Raw genomic sequence first — 19,715 nt, 5'->3', positions numbered from 1 at the left:
TAGGGTAAATCCTGGATCTGGGATTTCCTGGGCCAAAGAGTATGGCTGGTTTCAATTTTGATAGGCATTGCCCTTCGTAAAACTGCACCTGTTGGAGAGCTACCTGGCCATCCAGGGGTTAGGACTTGGTGCTTTCACTGCCATGGCCCTGGGTGGTCAGGGTAAAAAGTATAAGCCAACATTGAAAAATGAAGAAACAAAAACTGCACCTGTTTACATTCCCAGCACAGTGAATAGGGTTGCCTGTTGCCCCTCAGTTTGCCCAACACCACGTGTTAGCAAGCACTTCATCTTTGCCAGTAGGAGGGATGAACAGTTATATCCCAAAGTAGTTTTATTTTTCATTTGTCTCACTATGGCTAAGGTCATCATCTTTTCATATGTTTACATCCCACTGTAATTCCTTTTCTGGGAAATGTTTGCTCACGCCTTTTGCTCATTTTTCTGTGGGATTAGTCTTTTTCTTGAATTATATTAACACGACTGAGGAAACTAGCTTTTTTTCTGTCAGAAGCATTACACATATTTCCCTCCAGTGTATCATTTAAATTCTGACTTTGGCTCTGAGTTTTTGTGGGTGTTGTCCAGAAATCTCTAAAGTTTCATGTAGTCAAATTTATCAGTCTCTTTACGACTTTTGAATTTTATGTCACACTTAGAAAAGCTTACTCTTTTCAATTCTCCCAAGCTTTTTTCCTCTCTCCATATTATTAGTTTATTTTCTCATTATTTTAAAATCCTTGATTCATCTTGAATTTATTTGCTATAGGAGTGAAATAGGGGTCTGCCTCTGTGACCACCTATGGCAGAATCTGAAATATATTTCTTCTTTGTCCCTGGTTCCTCACACAGAGCTCCTAAAACCCTTGAGATTTCCCTAGTGATACAAGTGTCTTGTCCTTCCCAAGAAGCCCCCTTTGGGTTTATGCTAATGAAGTGACTTAGAGTGACTGAGGGTAGGGTCCCTAGATGGGGTCAGGCCTACCTGAAAGACCAAGGGAATAGAAGGATGGACTTTCAGCCCAACCTGCTGGCCTCTGGGAAAGGGGTGGGGGGAGCTGCAGATTAAGCTTTGTAAAAACTATTGAACAAAGATTTAATAAGCATCAGCATGGATGAGCACACCCCAGTTCTGTAGTAATGGAAGCCCCTGCATTCAGGACCCTTCTGGCCTTACCTTATGTACCTCTTTGACTGTTCTTCTATATTCTTTGTAATAATCCTTATACTAAACTAGTAATGTAAGTAAATGCTTCTCTGAGTTCTGTGGGCCATGCTAACAAATTAATCAAACCCAAGGAGGAGTTCACAGCAACTTCCAGTTTATAGCTGGGCAATCAGAAGCACAGGCAACCCGGACTGGCTTCATCTGAAAGGAAGCCAGTCTTGTGAGGCTGAGCCCTTAGTCTGTTCACTGAGCACTGGAGAACTGCTTGCTGGTCTTGGGGGGAAAAAAAATCCATCAGATCACCTCATGGTCCCAACACCATTTATGAAATTATCCTTCTCCACTGGCAGAAAATCTACTTTTAGCACAGGCATTGTCTTCTGAGTCTGTCTACTGACCTCTCCTGCTCATACCTAGGACTGAGCTATCTTCAGTTCTGCTGGCCCCTATTATTTCCTTTTTTCCTCAGAATTTTCTGGCTTTTTTTCATACTTAATTCTCATAAGGATTTTGGAATTGGCTTCCTAATTCTCCACAAAATAAAGTTGATATTTTCTTTGGAATCACTTTAAATAAATAACTAAATAGGGAGAACAGACAACTTTGTAATAATAAGTCCCCCTGTCCAAGAACTTAGGGTTCTTTCCACTCATTCAGTCCTTCTGCAGCACCATTTTGAAACATTGTGGAGCAGCTCCTGGTCTGCCTGGGAGCAGCTCTCACTAGAGCGTGACTCATTGTTCAGTGGGCACAGGTCACACTGCTCCTCAGGGTGGGAGGACCTTTGGGGAGGCTTGGTTGGACAACTTCACAGCTGAGGGAAAGACAACTGGCCCCATCTTTCCTGAGCCTGTCCCAGCAGCTGTCTCTTCTCTGGACTTATGGAATTCGTGACTTGATTAAACCTCACCTCTGCAGAAGCATCTAGGGATAAACAAACAACAGTTCTCTGGGTCCTGGGTCAGGCATTGTCTCCTTTAATATCACCTAGGACCTGTCATAGGGAAGCCAGGGGACCCATTGGCTTGGGCCACGTAGTCATGAAAAGACTCAAATTTGCATTTCTAACCCCACCATCAACTGAGGTGAATCAAGGAAGCATACTGAGAAACTAAAAAATATTCACCAGAAAGCTTTGAGTCGCATTACCAGACCTTGTGCCAACAAAGCACTATGAATGTCACACAAACCAGGGAACTAACTTGTGAATTGCATGCCTGCTTTTGCCATGTGTAAGGGAACACTAAAGAGATTAAGCCCATATATTCTGAGTAACACTTAGCTATCACTCAAACCATAATTGGTTTAGTGCTCTGTGTTTTATCAAAAACTTTATCACCAAAAGTTATATCACTTCACCACCAAAATTCTGCATTTTAGCATAGAAGTACTTCAAATCTTGTACTTTTTGTATACAGAGAGGTATGCATGCATGCATACATTCTTAGTCACTCACTCGTGTCTGACCCTTTGCAACCCCATGGACTGTAGCCCACCTGGCTCCCCTGTCCATGGGATTTTCCAGGCAAGAATACTGGAGTGGGTGCCATTTTCTTCTCCAAGGTATCTTCCCCACCCAGGGATTGAACCCATGTCTCCTGCATTACAGGTGGTCTTCTGTATTGGAGACAGATTCTTTACTTACCGAGCTACAGGTACTGTCTTGTATTTTTGTGCTAGAATGAAGAGTAAACATACCATTTTTGCAGTGCTGTTTTGGCATAACTTCTTTGTTTTGTGTGTCAGAGGCCTCCAGAATGAAAAGTTTTGCAGGGCTCTCTTGAAGATGGAGAGGCCTGTCAGTATAGCATCTTGCCTTTTGACCCTGGGCTTAAGGCAATCAGGGTTTAAGTCTTGTCTCAACTCACATGACAATTTCCTTCCGTGTCTGATCCAGCATCATGTACTGCGTCCACTCCTGTTGAGTCTCGTATGTCTTAGACTGATCCACGATCTTTTGGAACATCGTCCTTTTCCTACAAAACACACCAGTTTGTTAAAGGAGCACATATTAGAATAAGGCAACCCCTGGCCTTCTAATGTTGGTTGTTTCAGAGGCTAATTACGGCAGTGTAACTTTTAAAAAGAAAGGTGAAAAGAACCAATGCCTGGGAGTGAAGACCTAGGTTCTAACTCAGACTCTACCATGGGTTTAGTATCTGATCTTAGCTAATCTTCCCCTGATCTCAGTTTCCCCAACTGTATAACAGGGTAAGACTATCTAACTCAGAGCTGTAGTGAGAATGGATGCGTCCATAGCACAAGTGTGGTACCTGGCACAGAATACTCACTAAATCAATTAGAACTGTGGTGTTCATTATTTTTATAATAATCAGTATTGTTTTTGTTTGTCCATGCCTTGCAGCTTGCAGGATCTTATTTCCCCTGCTAGGGACAGAACCTGGCCCCATGGCAGTAAAATTCCCAAGTCTTAACCACTGGACTGGCAGGGAATTCCCTAATCATTTTTATTCTTAAAATGAGAAGAAATACCAACTTGAAATACAAGGCAAGGTCTGTAGCAATGATCGCGATGTCCATCATGTGGATTGCATGCTCATGCTGCCTGCGATTGAGGTTCTGAAAGATATTTAGGCTCTAAAGAGAAAATGGAGGGATAGAAGTGATGTGAGAAGGAGAGAAGGGAGAAGTGACGCTGGCAGTAAAGTCATTCAATTCCCGATGGCTGCCCCAGGTGACCAGAGAGACAGTCCAGGCCAATGCCTGGCTACACTCAGGCTTCTTGTGAGATGGGGACTCCATCTCAGGCCCCAAAGCCAATGCAGAGGGCCCTCATCCTACCTCATCTCTCAACAGTGTTTTACCAAACTCCAAGTGGTGTCTTTCCAAGATGGAGGACCCATGGAGCTTGGCCAGTGGGTTCTGGGATCTGAATGGGAGAGAAAGAGACACACAGAGAGGATTAACATGGAATGGCTGAGATGAAGGTTAAAGACATCATCCGTTCCTGTTGCCTCCTAATTCTGCAGGCAGAGAGGTTGAAGTGCAAGAATAAGAAGGGACTTGTCACACAGTACGATGGTGAGAAATAGGACTAGATAGCAGGTGTCCTGGCTCTCATACTGTAACTTTCTCCATAACTAACGATGGGCCTCTTTGGGGACATGGCCTCCCTAGAAGTGTGGACCCTTATCCCCAGAAAAAGAGACAAACACAATGCCACGTGCAGTTTTACAGACCCGTCCCCATAGCCATCCATGGACACTGGCACTGGGCCAGTGCTTTAAAGATCGCCGAGCCCCAGATCTTCCAAACCTGATTCTGAGAAGTCACTGGATTCCCACAAGCAACATATTTATTCACGTCTTTATTCAGTAAATATTTGCTGAGCTCTTGTTGTGTGCCAAGCACTGAGATCAGTACTTCACTTTCTACAAGGTAAAATGTAAACATAATCTCTAACCTTGGAGCAGCAGGCAGAAACTGAGAAGACTCACAGAAGCATGACTTATAGTCTGTGGGCCCTGGGCAGAGCCTGGGTACGACACTAGTCCCTGCTCTGCCAGTCCACGTGGTGGTCATGAGGGTCTCCCAAGACCATGGTTCCCGGCCCCTACTCCAGAGACTAGGATATACGCTCTGTGAAGTCAGGGACTGTGTCTGGTTTGTTCACCATGGAACCTCCTTTGCCTAACATAGGGCCTACCATGCTGGCCTTTTGCGCATTATAAACCCAAGGTGAATAAATGAATCATTAGCAGTTACTAACATCTTGGCTTAAATTAGTTCAGTAGGTAGGAGAGGAAGGAGCAGAGTGAGAAAGTTTATTAGTTTCCTGTTGCTGCTCTAAAAAATCACCACAAACTTAAATGTCTTAAAACAAGAAAAATTTAGTGTCTTTCAGCTCTGGAGTTTAGAAGTCTAAAATGGTCTGAAGAGCTGCGTTCCTTCTGGAGGTTCTAGAGGAGACTGTTTCCTTGCCTTTTCTAGCTTCTAGAGGCCCCTAATTCCTTGGCTTGTGACTTATCCTGCATCTTCAAAGCCAACAGTGTAGCATCTTCTGTCCTCCCTGAGTTCCTACCTCCTTCTTACAAGGACCCTTCTAACTATTTGGGGCCCACTTGGATAACCCAAGATAATCCCTATATTTCAACATCCTTAATCACGTTTATGAAGTTTCCTTTGAATGTAAGGCAACATATCCCCAGGCCCCAGGCACTGGGGTGTGGACATATTTGAGCTTCATTATTCTATCACAGGAGTTTACCCAAAACCAAAGGGTAGGAGGAAGTGGGAAGCTGTGGACCATGGGAATTCCCCATGGCAAGTGAGTCTGTCTAAGACCCATTCAGATCTAGGTAATCAATCCCAGAGGCAGGAGGTAGAGAGAAGGGCCAGTAAGGGCTGACTCACTTCATCTGGTAGAGATTGTTAGTGCCTCTGTGGTCAATGTCATGGCAGAAGGCGGCGGTGACCATGGCCAAGGCCTCCAGGTCTGTGAAGTATCGCTTCAGCTTTCCAGTCTGGAAGGGCAGTCAGAGATGCTACTCACTCCTTTTGTGGGGGCCTTGGAAGCAGGACTGAGAGAGCAGGAGTAAGGGGGAGGTCCTGGTGCTTGGAAACACAGGTCTGATCTTGGCTCAACCCCTGGTGCCACAGGATGACCAGACGTTTGCCAGGACTGAGATGTGGGATATGGGACTTTCTGTGCTAGAACTGGGACAGTCCAGGCAAAGGTGATGGTGGGTCGTTTTACTCCCGAGTCACCTTAGCTGGTCCCACCTCCCTCTGGGCCTTAAAGTGGAGGGCGTCAGACTGGATGATTGCTGAGAAACAGACAGCCCTGGACTTTGAGGATTTAGACGGTGTTGGAACATGTCCAGACTGGTAAAACAAACCTTCCAAACCTGGTCTACTGGTTCAAACACAGCTCAGAAGAGTTTTTCCCTGGCTGTCCTCACTTAACTCCTTGTTTGTGCCCGGTGTTGGAGTTGAGGGTGGAAAGAGCCCTGAGGAGGTGCCGCTGACTTGTGACTCTAAGAAATAAATCACGTCTAAATGGTATGTTTTTCACCTTCAGAGGCAGCCTGGCTAGAATTCCTGCCCCCGGGCCCCAGTGCTTTCTCCGGCCTGACCATTCCAGACACAAGGGAAAGGAATGAGGATGGGGACACTGGGCAAGGGCAGAGATTTGTGTTGTGACCTGGATGGGAAAACACTTTTAAATGAAATATAAAAGCTCCAAACCTTCTGAGACAAAATGACTCACATATATACACATTGGTATGTCCATCCAAGGACATAATAGCATTGTTCATAATAGTGAAAGATCAAAAGCAATCCTCATAAGGGAGCTGCTGCTGCTGCTGCTGCTGCTAAGTTGCTTCAGTCGTGTCCGACTCTGTGCGACTCCACAGACGGCAGCCCACGAGGCTCCCCTGTCCCTGGACTTCTCCAGGCAAGAACACTGGAGTGGGTTGCCATTTCCTTCTCCAATGCATGAAAGTGAAAAGTGAAAGTGAAGACGCTCAGTCCTGTTCGACTCTTAGCGACCCCATGGACCGCAGCCTACCAGGCTCCTCTGTCCATGGGGTTGTCTAGGCAAGAGTACTGGAATGGGTTGCCATTGCCTTCTCTGAATAGGGGAGCTAGGTAAAGAAATTGTTGTCTACTTAAACAATGCAAAATACTATGAAGTCATAAAATTAGATCATGGATAAGCCTTGAAGACATTATGCTAAGTGAAATTGATCAGACACAAAAGGACAAATACTGTATGATTCTACTTAGGTGAGGTACCTATAAAAAAGGGAATTCATAGAGACTGAAAAAGTAGAATGCTGGCTCCCAGGGGCTGGAGACTGAGGAAATGGGGAGTTGTATTAATGTTGTTTAATGGAGACAGGGTGTCTGGGAAGTTGGAAAAGTTCTAGAGATGGAGAGTAGTGATGGTTGCACAATACTGTGGATGTTCTTGATGCCACTGAATTATGCACCTAAAAATGGTAAATTTTAGGTTATATGTTTTACCACAATAAAATATATATATAGGAAAACATGATTGATATATTTATATACTTTCAAATAAAAAAGCATATTATAGAATCATATTGTTTAATTGGTTATAAATAAAATAAATTTTGTGTATTTGTGTGTGAACAAATCTATCTCGATGCTTCTGGAAGGAAACCTGGAAGGAGCTGTGCCATGGTTTTCTCCAAATACTGGCTTAGGGGTGGGAGTAGAATGCTGCCTTTCTTTCACTTTTTATTTTACATACTTCTCGCTTCTTGGAATTCATTTATGCTAAGCATGTACTCTTGTTGTCTATTTTTTAAAAAGGCGATAAATAGAAGAATGATGCCGGTTGCTGCCTGGCGAGCTGCACTGAGGTGCCCAGGGTAGCGGGAGCCCCTAGCAGCCCGAGGTCCCTCCCACCACGCTGCTGGGTCCCCCTGTTCTCGTACCACCAGCAAGGAGAACATGGTCTGCCCCACGTTGAAGCCGTGCCGCCAGTTGTGGTAGGTGATCCTGCGGTAGCCCTTGCTCAGGGAATACATGAACCGCACCAGGGCCTGTGAACACACACACAGCACACTGTAAGGCGGCAGCACCGCACTGGGGCGGGTGGGGGCGCCCGGCTGGCTGAGCCCCTCAGTGTTCCGGTCCCCACACCCGACCACAGTGCACTAAGACTGTGAGAGCACTTTCGGACGGCTGGATACTATGACAATGGACGTGGTTATGAAACAAGGCCCTAGGAGAAACTTGCAGGAAGTGGAGGAGAGAAAACCAAAGGCGTGTTGAAATCAGTGGGTCTCAAACTTGAGTGCATATCTGCTTTGCTGTGGGGTATGGGAAGGTCTTCTTAAAACAATTTCAGATTCCTCACAGCCAGTGGAGAGAGGAGGGGGAGAAAGAGGGTGTATGTGCGGGTGTTGGTGGACCCGTGCTGGCATTGATCCATTTTCAGGTGATACTGATGTAGTTTAAAGCACAGTTAGGACTGCTGCTTTAATCAAAGAAGTCTGGGAAATTCTGCACACAATACACCCCCAGCTCCTTTTCTGTCCATCCCCATGCCTCTAGATGCACAGGACACCTAAGGAATCCTGCAGGGGGAAAAGCCCTGTCTAAATGGATTTAACACACATTTCCCACCCTGTTGAACTGTAGGAACTTTTTTTTTTGCATCGCTTTTATCCACAACCTTCAGAACTCAGTGCCTCAGAACCTACCTTGAGAAACATCACAGCTCAGAGGAACCATGTGTCTCTTTTCTGGTAAATGACTCATCTGTGTGATGTGACTAATGCTTTAAATCTTAAAAACTGAGAGTACACTCTTTCTAAGGCAGTTTACAGATTGAGGTTTTTTTTTTGTTTTGTTTTGTTTTAAGCAAGCAAGAAAGGAAGGGAAAAAAAGGGAAACCAAAGGTTTGTTTCAACCTCACCTCCTGAGGAATGTGAAATTTATCCACCACTTTGAGCTCATAGTACATCTGAATTCCACATTTCACCAGCTCCAGTTCCGTCAGGGGCAGGTCGCTGAAGTGGAATTTATTAATTTCATATTTGTCTGCATCTGGCAGCTCTCCTTGCTGTATGAAACATGGAGTCAAGTGACTGGGGCACATGCGGAATCCCTTGGTCCCTCCCTCACCCCACCCCCCACCAGCCCTGTCCCTGATCTGAGTCTGCTGGAAGGATCAGAGCAGAGTGGCAAGGGCCACACTTGACAGAGATGCTCCCCACACGTGCAGGGGCACGCATGCCCTGCGCTTGCAACAGGTCAGGACCGGCACTGCTGCCCAGCTCACCAGGATCTCAGCCAGTTCTTCTTCCTCGCATTCCCATGGCTCCTTCCCATACACCTCTCTGGTTTTCTGCCAGGGCCCGAAAGAGCAGAGAAAAATATTAGTTTACTATATCTGAGGTCAAAGTATGTCTCTACTTTTCCATTTCCTTTTTTCTTCTTCCTCCAAAGTTCTTGCAACAGAGCTACCAACTCAGAGAGGCTCCCATTCAGCATTTATTGACAAGTAATTCAAGGTCATGGGATTTGGAGTCATGGAGTCCTGCGTGCAAATTCAAACTCTACCAATTGGATCCCCCATTCCTCATCTGCAAAATGGGGATACTAAAAATACTTAACTGGCAGATTAAAATTAGATTATCCAAAGTCATTTTTAAAAATGTATATGAAATTAAAACAATGCATGTAAATCACTGAGAGCAGTGCTTGGTATATAGTGAGTGCTAGGATTAAATAATGCTGTTGACATTCTTACTGTTTTTATTACTAACTGAGAGCCTGGAGGTCTTGCTCATGGCCCTGGCTTTTCCTCTTACTATGGGACTTGAGCCAAGTTCCTTCCCCTCTGGTCCTATTTTCCCTGTGTTACAGGGGGAGAGGAACCTGGACCCAATAACTTGTTCCAGATTTCTTGATCTAGAGCACAGTCTACCTACTTTTAACTGGTTCACTATGCCTCCATAGGGCTTCCCTTGTGGCTCAGCTGGTAAAGAATCTACCTGCAATGTGGGAGACCTGGGTTTGATCCCTGGGTTGGGAAGATCTCCTGGAGAAGGGAAAGGCGACCCACTCTAGTATTCTGGCCTGGAGAATTCCATTGACTGTATAGTCTATGGGGTCACAAAGAGTTGGACACAACTAGCAACTTTCACATGCCTCCATAGGGTCTACATATACATCATGTGGCTTAAAATTGTGGACTGAGACAAGCAAACCATTAACCAGTTCATCCAAACTAGATATTTTCTTCTCTGAATTTCCCAGTTATTGGGATCAAAATGATCCAATTTGTTGTGATATCTTTCCAGCTTGAGAAATGCCCTCTGAACACATTTGGCTTATATTTTTTCAACTTGTGCAGTGCATAAACCCAACAAGTCTTGGGAACTCAGCTGGGCATCATATCTAATGCTCTTTGGTTAATTCAGTTTCCTTGTAAAATCTTGATCTTTCTGAGTCCAAAATTCCAGGAATGGTGGATCACTGATTTTCACATATCTTGGAAAGCCTATCATCCTATTTCCCACCCACGTGGGATTCTCCTCTATAGCATCCTTGATATGTGATCATCCAGCCTGTGTTGCAATATTTCCCATGACATGGTGCTCGCTACCTTCCAAGGAAGTCCTTTCATAACAGTGATAATTTGCTCATTATCCTGATAAATGTTAAATGAGAACTATTTAGTGAGCTGTGTGATTTGGGGATAACTTCCTTCCCCCTTCTAGGCCTCAATTTCTTCATGTCTACAATAGGGTGAAAATCCTTACTGTGCCCATCTTACTGGGCTATTGTAAGCATCACAGGTATGAAATACCAGATATACTCTATAGCGATGAAGCTATGTGATGGCTTCCTGCCAACATCTGACGCTACCCTCTGAACTATTTCTTTGCTCAGAAAGTTTGACCTCCTAAGGCAGGTCTGATCCTGCCTCTGTAATTTAGAGCAAGACTCTCTGAGCCCCCACCTTCTCAGCTATAAAATAGGTGCGGTTAGCTGACCTCACGGAGGGAGGCTCTGAGCAACTGACCATTATCCATTGGTCTGTCAGATAGAGCTTCCTCTCAGAGTGGGAATTGTGGTTGGTGACTCCATCTCTAGTACCAATCAAGTCAGCCCTGAGCACAGAGGAAAATGGAGTTTCTAGAGCTGCTAAGCCAAGGCATGGTTTTAAGACTGAGGTAACTTGAGAGTCCCTTGGACTGCAAGGAGATCCAACCAGTCCATCCTAAAGGAGATCAGTCCTGGATGTTCATTGGAAGGACTGATGTTGAAGCTGAAACTCCAATACTTTGGCCACCTGATGCGAAGAGCTGACTCATTTGAAAAGACCCTGATGCTGGGAAAGATTGAGGGCAGGAGAAGAAGGGGACAACAGAGGATAAGATGGTTGGATGGCATAACTGACTCAAGGGACTTGGGTTTGGGTGGACTTTGGGAGTTGGTGATGGACAGGGAGGCCTGGCATGCTGTGGTTCATGGGGTTGCAAGGAGTCAGACACGACTGAGTGACTGAACTGAACTGAACCCTGGGAGGGATAGCTGTTCCCAGAACGGCCTTTTCTTGAGGAGAAATGGGAAAACCACTACCCACCAAGATTGTCTGGATTTCTTCATTGTCACACTTCACGTGGTATTTCACCATGTCTTGGAAAATATCCTTCCTGTTTTCAAGTTTGTTCATCAACTCATAAGTGTCAGGATTTAAGACAGACCAGCCCAGGAACTGGGCCAAAGACTGAAAGGAAAGAAAGGAAGAATCAGAGGGAGAACATTCTGGTCTGGTCCTTTCTCTGTAACTTGGGGCAAGACTCTCTAAGCCTCTATCTTCTCAGCTATAAAACAGATGTGGTTAGCTGTGTGCTGGCCTCCTCAAAGGGATGCTGTGAGGATAAGATAAAATGATGGATGAGAATACACTTTGAGTAAAGCTCTAGCACAAAGCGTCGTCCTCATGCATAACAGCTTCACAAAAAGGGAATGTGTTGTTCCCATGTGGGGACAGAGGACATAAATGAACTCTGTGCTTTCTGCTCAACTTTGCTGTGAACCTAAAGCTTCTCTAAAAGGTAAAGTTTGTTAATTTTTAAAGAAGGGAATATAGATTTCTTTGACAACAGAGGCAGTGCAGGAGGGCAGCCAAACAAAAACATCGGATCAGGAAAGTATCTACGAGGTGAGCCCCCATCCGTCCTGGGCTGGGACAGCAGCATGCTAGGTCCCCACCACGTGGCTCTGGAAGTCCCATGTCCAGAAGCCTCCTTAAAAACTATACCTCCATGAGGGTCTCATCCATTTCATCAAAGGGTTTCCCATCTTTGCGATTGTAAAACGTGGCCACTCCAACAATTTCCTCCTTCTTGTTCACAATTGGCATAGAAAGGACATTTTTAATCATCCATCCAGACTCATCCAGAGGCTCTTTCTGCAAGAGAAGAGCCAGAATAAGTTGCCTGGGTACCAGGCTACAGAGACATCCATGATGGATTTCATGCTGTGTTGTGACTCTGCTTGGCTGAGGGGTTGGCAGGTTAGACCTTGCTGGGTTACGCCTGGTTTTAGTCACCAAACGCCACGAGCAGTTTTGCCCATCTGGTGGGAGCTCCATAAGCCAAAGAGCAATACCATTTTCATTCCTCAGATATCAGGGCCATTACGTGCCAGGCAGTGAGTTGTGTGTTGCTGGCTCTAAGGATGCCCACAGACAGTCCAGGGAGGCAGTGTTTCCCTTTCAGATGCAGGAGCTGACTGTGGAGGACTGGCTTGGCAGGGGCCCTGGTGATACTTGTAACTTTGAACTCATCAAGTAGATATAACCTGCACCTTTTGACTGCCAATCTGCCCGTCTGTGTTCCTTTTGGCATGTCATTTTATCTCTGTGGGCCTCAATTTTCTCATCTATACGTGGGGACGGTCGTGAGAGTCTGTGCCTCATGGGACAAATGAGAAAATAGAGGTGAGATTTCTTGGTCAATTAGAAGGTGCTCTTTGTGAGTCATTTCCTATTCGATCTTCACTTCCATCATCTATAAAAATGGGAATAACTAGACTAGATACTTTCTAGGCTCTTTTCCCACTGATTCATTACAGATTTATCAAGTGTTTTACAACGTGCAAGAGCTAGAATCTGAGGAAACCAAGGCAAGTAAGGCACAGGTGTTGTTCTCAAGTTGCCCATCATCTGGAAGGTAAGGAGGCCATCAGATGGCATGCAGGAAGTTCTCTCAGGGTCTGTGGGAGCCGGGGAAGGGAAGGAAGTCATGAAAGCTTTCCTGGAGTCGGAGAATCTTCCAGCTCAGAGGTTCCAAGGTTTTGAAGGTGGCAATATGATGGTTATTATTATTTCTGTAACACTGGTATCACCTGGTAGGAGAGTGACCCCATAGGGATGAAGAACATAGTCCAAAGGGCGTAGGGCTGTCAGTCAGGAAACTTGAGTTTAAGGCCTGCCTTCCTCCCCACTCTCTTCCTCACCTTGGGGGAGTCCCTTCCCTCAGAAGGCCCTGATAAGGAGGCAGATTTTATCAAGAGTGAAATGGGAAAGCATTAAAGATTTTTAAGGAGAGAAGTTATTTGGACAGGCATGGTCTATGTTTGCCAGGAGCTCATGATCTCATGGGGAGAGAGACATGTGGAGTGCTGGCCAGGAGAAGGGTAGAGGAGGGAATCTCAGGGGGGCCTGAGTTCATCCAGAAGGAATCAAGGAATGTGTCCTTGAGAAATTACATTTGAGCAGTAAAAAATGGAGAGAGGATTGCAGGAAAGAGAAGACTTGTGGAAGGAAGAGTAGACCAATGAGCCTGAGGGGAGAGTGGCAGGAGGAAATTCTAGAGAGGGAGACAGAGGCCAGGTCACACAGGGCCTGGAAGTTTTGAGTTTAAAAAGCATTAAAGATTTTTAAGGAGAGAAGTTATTTGGACAGGCATGGTCTATGTTTGCCAGGAGCTCATGATCTCATGAGGAGAGAGACATGTGGAGTGCTGGCCAGGAGAAGGGTAGAGAAGTTTTTTTAAAAACATCACTTGGGCTACTTTGTGGAGATAGAAGACTATGATCTAAAAACAAGACCAGATTTGACTTATGAATATGAGTAAACTTTAATCAGATGACTTGGGTAAAGACCAAGCTCTGTTTTGGTTATAATCATGGTAGCAACTCTCAGCAACAATCTGCCTTGTCATACTGATATGATCAACATCACAACACAAGACATACAGTTTTAACCTTGGAAGGATATTCTCCCTAAGGTCTTTCATAATGTTCTTCAAGGAGTAAACACATAAGACACTAATATTTAAATGAGTCATTTTTATTTCCTTCTTAATTATTTTCTGACCACTCATGATTTGTTTTCTGTATATCTAAAATGCTAAACTCAAAATATTGACAGGGCACCTGCAACTGAAGAAGTTAAGAAAGATAAGCCACAACCTTTGACCTAAGGAAACCAATATTTTGCCAAGAAGAATTAGTCTAAAAGGCAAGGAAGGAGCATAAAATACGAGGTAAGGGAAATGGAGTGACAAAGACAAACTTCTTGGCATGGACTTCCAGGCCCTGTGTGATCTGGCCTCTGTCTCCCTCTCTAGAACTTCCTCCTGCCACTCTCCCCTCAGGCTCATTGGTCTACTCTTCTTCCTTCCTTCTTTCTCTTTCCTGCAATCCTCTCTCCATTTTTTACTGCTCAAATGTAATTTCTCAAGGACACATTCCTTGATTCCTTCTGGATGAACTCAGGCCCCCCCTGAGATTCCCTCCTCTACCCTTCTCCTGGCCAGCACTCCACATGTCTCTCTCCCCATGAGATCATGAGCTCCTCCTGGCAAACGTAGACCATGCCTGTCTGGTCCACCTCTGTAGCCAGCGTAGCATTGTGCCAATGGCTGGCCCAGACCGTGCCCTCCACAAACATTTTTTTAAAAAGACACACAGACAACATCAAATGGAATACTAAACAAGATTCTGTGATCATCTTAAGGAGACAGAAATGATACTCAGCCAGGGGAAGTAGAATAAAACTTCATAAAAGTTTCATAGCATTGAGTCTGTCATTGAAGGGGAGAGAGCATTGCATAAGCAATGTGAGAGAGAGAATTGCATAAGCAAAGGTCCTGAGACCAGAAAGCAAAGGCTATAAACCTTAAAACCAAATGGAACCTTGGCATTTACCAAATTAATTCTCTCCCCACTTCCATTGGCACATGACTTTTTTGCACTCACATTTTCACTTTATTGAGATTGCTTCCCAATAACGTAGATAGATTTTAATGTATTCTAGTCCTCCTTGCGGGGAAAAATACCAAGTAACTAAGATAGCAAATGAAAAATGACTTACCTGGAATGCAAAAAAGTCCTCTGAAGGCGCGTTCATGATGTTGCAAATCTGAAAGCCATGGAGAGGAATAATGGAATTTTAATTAGCCTTGATAGAGTACACATCAAGGGCACTGGGCATGCTATTTAAAAAAAAAAAATACCACATCCTTGCCCCACGGCACTCACATTCTTTTCGTTAGGTAGACATGCTCATGATGGTTTTGAATTATTAACTGAGGTTACTGAACAGGAAAACTGCCTTATAAAGCATGACTTCTTACCATTTGCCTTACTTCTGAGTCATTTCTAAGCTTTGAAAAAGTTAAGGCTAAAATTTGTCATTTTTAAAAGCTGTATAGTGTCCCATTTTCTTTTTTTACATTAACTTTTTTCTTTCACATTTCATTTTTTTAGTTATATATATCCATAGACCTATTCTTTTTCAGATGCTTTTCCCGTATAGGTTTTTACAGAGTATGTGTAGAGTTCCCTGTGCTATACAGTAGATCATTGTTGATTATCTATTTTACATATAGTAGAGTATATATATTAATCTGAACCTCCGAATTTATCCCTCCCCCCACTACCTTTCCCCTTTAGGTAACAGTAAGTTTGTTTTCCAAGCCTATGAGTCTGTTTCTGTTTTGTGTATAAGTTCATTTGTGTCTCTTTCTTTAGACTCCATACATACCTGATAGCATGAGCTTTGTAGATATCACATACAATCACTTATATGTGGAATCTAATTTATTGTTTGTAGACTTTTTGATGATGGCCGTACTGATCAGTGTGAGGTGATAACCTCATTGTAGTTTTGATTTGCATTTATCCAATAATTAGTCATGTTGAGCATATGTTTTTGGCCATCTGTATACTTTGTTTGGAGAAATACCTATTTAGAATCTTATGCCGAGTTTTTGATTGTGTTTTCCTTTTTTTTTGGATATAGATCTGTATGAACTTTCTGTAAATTTTGGAGATTAATCCTTTTTTGGTTACTTTGCAAATATTTTCTCCATTCTGTGAGTTGTCTTTTTGTTCTGTTTGTGGTTACCTTTCCAGAAAAGCATCTATTTCTGCTTTATTGACTATGCCAAAGCCTTTGACTGTGTGGATCACAATAAACTGTGGGAAATTCTGAAAGAGATGGGAATACCAGACCACCTGATCTGCCTCTTGAGAAATTTGTATGCAGGTCAGGAAGCACCAGTTAGAACTGGACATGGAACAACAGACTGGTTCCAAATAGGAAAAGGAGTTCGTCAAGGCTGTATATTGTCACCCTGTTTATTTAACTTCTATGCAGAGTACATCATGAGAAACGCTGGACTAGAAGAAACACAAGCTGGAATCAAGATTGCTAGGAGAAATATCCATAACCTCAGATATGCCGATGACACCACCCTTATGGCAGAAAGTGAAGAGGAACTCAAAAGCCTCTTGATGAAAGTAAAAGTGGAGAGTGAAAAAGTTGGCTTAAAGCTCAACATTCAGAAAACGAAGATCATGGCATCCGGTCCCATCACTTCATGGGAAATAGATGGGGAAAGAGTGGAAACAGTGTCAGATCTTACTTTTCTGGGCTCCAAAATCACTACAGATGGTGACTGCTGCTGGTGCTGCTGCTAAGTCACTTCAGTCGTGTCCAACTCTGTGTGACCCCAGAGATGGCAGCCCACCAGGCTCCCCTGTCCCTGGGATTCTCCAGGCAAGAACACTGGAGTGGCTTGCCATTTCCTTCTCCAATGCATGAAAGTGAAAAGTGAAAGTGAAGTCGCTCAGTCGTGTCCGACTCCTAGCAACCCCATGGACTGCAGTCTACCAGGCTCCTCCGTCCATGGGATTTTCCAGGGAAGAGTACTGGAGTGGGGTGACTGCAGCCATAAGATGCTTACTCCTGGGAAGGAAAGTTATGACCAACCTAGGTAGCATATTCAAAAGCAGAGACATTACTTTGCCAACAAAGGTTCGTCTAGTCAAGGCTATGGTTTTTCCAGTGGTCATGTTTGGATATGAGAGTTGGACTGTGAAGAAGGCTGAGCGCTGAAGAATTGATGCTTTGGAACTGTGGTGATGGAGAAGACTCTTGAGAGTCCCTTGGACTGCAAGGAGATCCAACCAGTCCATTCTGAAGGAGATCAGCCCTGGAATTTCTTTGGAAGGAATGATGCTAAAGCTGAAACTCCAGTACTTTGGCCACCTCATGCGAAGAGTTGACTCACTGGAAAAGACTCTGATGCTGGGAGGGATTGGGGGCAAGAGGAGAAGGGGACGACAGAGGATGAGATGGCTGGATGGCATCACTGACTCGGTGGACGTGAGTCTGAGTGAACTCCAGGAGTTGGTGATGGACAGGGAGGCCTGGCGTGCTGCGATTCATGGGGTCGCAAAGAGTCGGACACGACTGAGCAACTGATCTGATCTGATAGCTACACAAAAGCTTTTAAGTTTAAGGAGGTCTCATTTATTTATTTTTGCTTTTATTTGCATTTCTCTAGGAGGTGGATCTAAAAAGATATTGGTGTGATTTATGTCAGAGAGTGTTCTGCCTCTGTTTTCCTCTAGGAGTTTTATAGAGTTTGGTCCTACATTTAGGTCTTTAATTCACTTTGAGTTTATTTTTGCACATGGTGTCAGAGAATGTTCTAATATCACTCTTTTACACATAGCTGTCCAGTTTCCCAGCACCACTTATTGAAGAGACTGTCTTTTCTCCATTGTATATGTTTGCCTTCTTTGTCGTAGATTAATTGGCCATAGCTTGTGGGTGTATTTCTGCATTTTTTATCCTGTTCCATTGATCTATAAGTCTGTCTTTGTACTGACACCATACTGTTTTGGTTACTGTAGTTTCATAGTAAGGTGTCCCATTTTCTTTCCCCTTTTTTTTCAGGATTGGATTATGTCCTGAACAAAAATATGTATTTTTTAAAATTAATATAAATAATGCTATAAATAAACATCTTTGAAACGATTATATTTGTTTTGCCAGGCAAGAGTTTTTCCTTGTGGTATAAATGTCACAGCAGATGAAGAAATAAAAAGTGCTGTAGCTCTGGTTGCATGTTGCAAAATTTCTCTCCTGACAACTAGGCCAGTTTACTCTACTGCACCAGTGATACTTATCTGATCCCTCCAGAGCCCTGCCCATGGGGCTACTGTTCAGATTTTTCCATAAGATGTTGCAGAAAACCCAAATGAACTTTTTGGCCTACCCAGTAGTAACCATCCAGGTTTTCTCTTTCTTCTCTTGCATTCTCTACCTTCTCATTACCCACCCACACCTCAGAAGACCACCTGCTGGTTTCTGTCCCCAGCCCCCTATCCCGCCACCTTACCACCAAGCCTGTTCTCATTAGGGACATCAGTGACCACCTAATTGCCAAACCCAATGGGGATTTTCAGTTCTTATCTCACTGGATCACTTTTGTTGCATTTGGTATTCTATTTATTGAAATTTTCCACTCCCTTGGTTTCCATGACACTACCCACTCCTGGGTCTCCAGACACTTTTGAACCCTTCTACCAATTTTCCTTCACACACTCTTCTTCCGCCACCCAGTCTTTAAATGTTGGCATCCTCCAATATCCTAATTGAGTTCCTCTCCCTGGTAACTTTATCCACACTCATGGTTTCAAGTACCATCTGCTACTAGGAGCAAAATGGTCAAGGATTATAATATTTTCTATACTATAATATCTTCTGCATTGTAGTCAGTATGAATCTCTACCTTTTGTGGACACAAATCTCCATCTTCATCCCTTATCTAGCTCCACAGCGGCAGCATCATCTGTTTAGCTACTTGCTGGATACCTACTCTTGAAAAAAGTCTCTGTCACATCTTACCTGAAACTGATCTCAGCAGGTAACATCCAAACCTGGAGGCAGCATTATCCATCCAGTCTAGAAATCTGAAGTTGGCTTTGACTCTTCTCTCCCTGTCTCTCTGCTCACGGCCAGTCACAAAGCCCTCTCACTGTTAGATTGAGTTCTTATCTTCCTCTCTCCACCTCGTCTTTGTTTGAGTCATGAGTATTAAATGACCAAATGTATTTACTGCCTGGCTTATCATCAGCACTCTGTGGCTGTTTAGCGTTCTTTACTGCCTCTGCCTTTGTTGAGATGTTCATCATCTCTTGTTTGTGATGACATCCTTTTCTCTCTGCTTCCAATCTTAAGTCTCTTCAGACCTATTTTCCAGGGAGCTTTCAGAATTTTCTTTCTAAAATGAAATTTATTGTGTCAACCTCTTACTTAAAAACCTGTCACCTGTGGATTAAAGTTCCACCTTCTTGATCTAGCATTCAAGCTGCTGTGGTCTGGCCCCTCCCTTTTTCCCTCTCAAGCCTCATCTCTTGCCATCTTCCTGTCTCAAACCTAACACTCCAGCTACTCCAAACTGCACACACCATGTTGCTCCCAACCTCCAAGCTCGAGTTGTTGGCCCGTGTTGTTTTCTCCACCATGTTGCTTCCTGGTCCCTACCTGCCTTACCCCTATTTATTTTAAAACTCAACTCATACCAAAACACCCTGGAAAGTAAAGGCTGGTTTAGATGCACCCCCCCCCCACCCTACTTTGTGTTCCTAGAATATACCATGTACATCTCTATTGTGACCCTATTGCATTATAATATAAATATCTGTTCATAAAGATATCTCCCATTTGATGACAAGCTTCAGGACAGAAATTATTTGATTCATCTATCTTTGTATCCCCACAGCCAACTAC

General features: G+C 44.0%; 1 protein-coding gene across 1 annotated transcript in view; it reads right to left on the bottom strand.

Moving 5' to 3' along the window:
• Positions 1–19,715, bottom strand: part of PDE6A (phosphodiesterase 6A) — an 80,089-nt gene that overhangs the window by 20,010 nt on the left and 40,364 nt on the right. The window contains exons 8-17 of the mRNA XM_006043077.4: positions 15,003–15,050; positions 11,943–12,092; positions 11,262–11,405; positions 8,949–9,014; positions 8,583–8,729; positions 7,597–7,704; positions 5,543–5,652; positions 3,971–4,058; positions 3,666–3,766; positions 3,037–3,144 (exon numbers count right to left, since the gene is read on the bottom strand). Coding sequence (XP_006043139.1) covers positions 3,037–3,144; positions 3,666–3,766; positions 3,971–4,058; positions 5,543–5,652; positions 7,597–7,704; positions 8,583–8,729; positions 8,949–9,014; positions 11,262–11,405; positions 11,943–12,092; positions 15,003–15,050 — 1,070 coding nt within the window. The remainder of the gene's footprint in view (positions 1–3,036; positions 3,145–3,665; positions 3,767–3,970; positions 4,059–5,542; positions 5,653–7,596; positions 7,705–8,582; positions 8,730–8,948; positions 9,015–11,261; positions 11,406–11,942; positions 12,093–15,002; positions 15,051–19,715) is intronic.

The sequence above is a fragment of the Bubalus bubalis genome, chromosome 9 (genome assembly GCF_019923935.1).
Source record: "Bubalus bubalis isolate 160015118507 breed Murrah chromosome 9, NDDB_SH_1, whole genome shotgun sequence".
In the NCBI taxonomy this organism is placed as follows: domain Eukaryota; kingdom Metazoa; phylum Chordata; class Mammalia; order Artiodactyla; family Bovidae; genus Bubalus; species Bubalus bubalis.
Note: the sequence above shows the minus strand (reverse complement) of the source record. Positions and strands in the feature narration are given on the sequence as shown.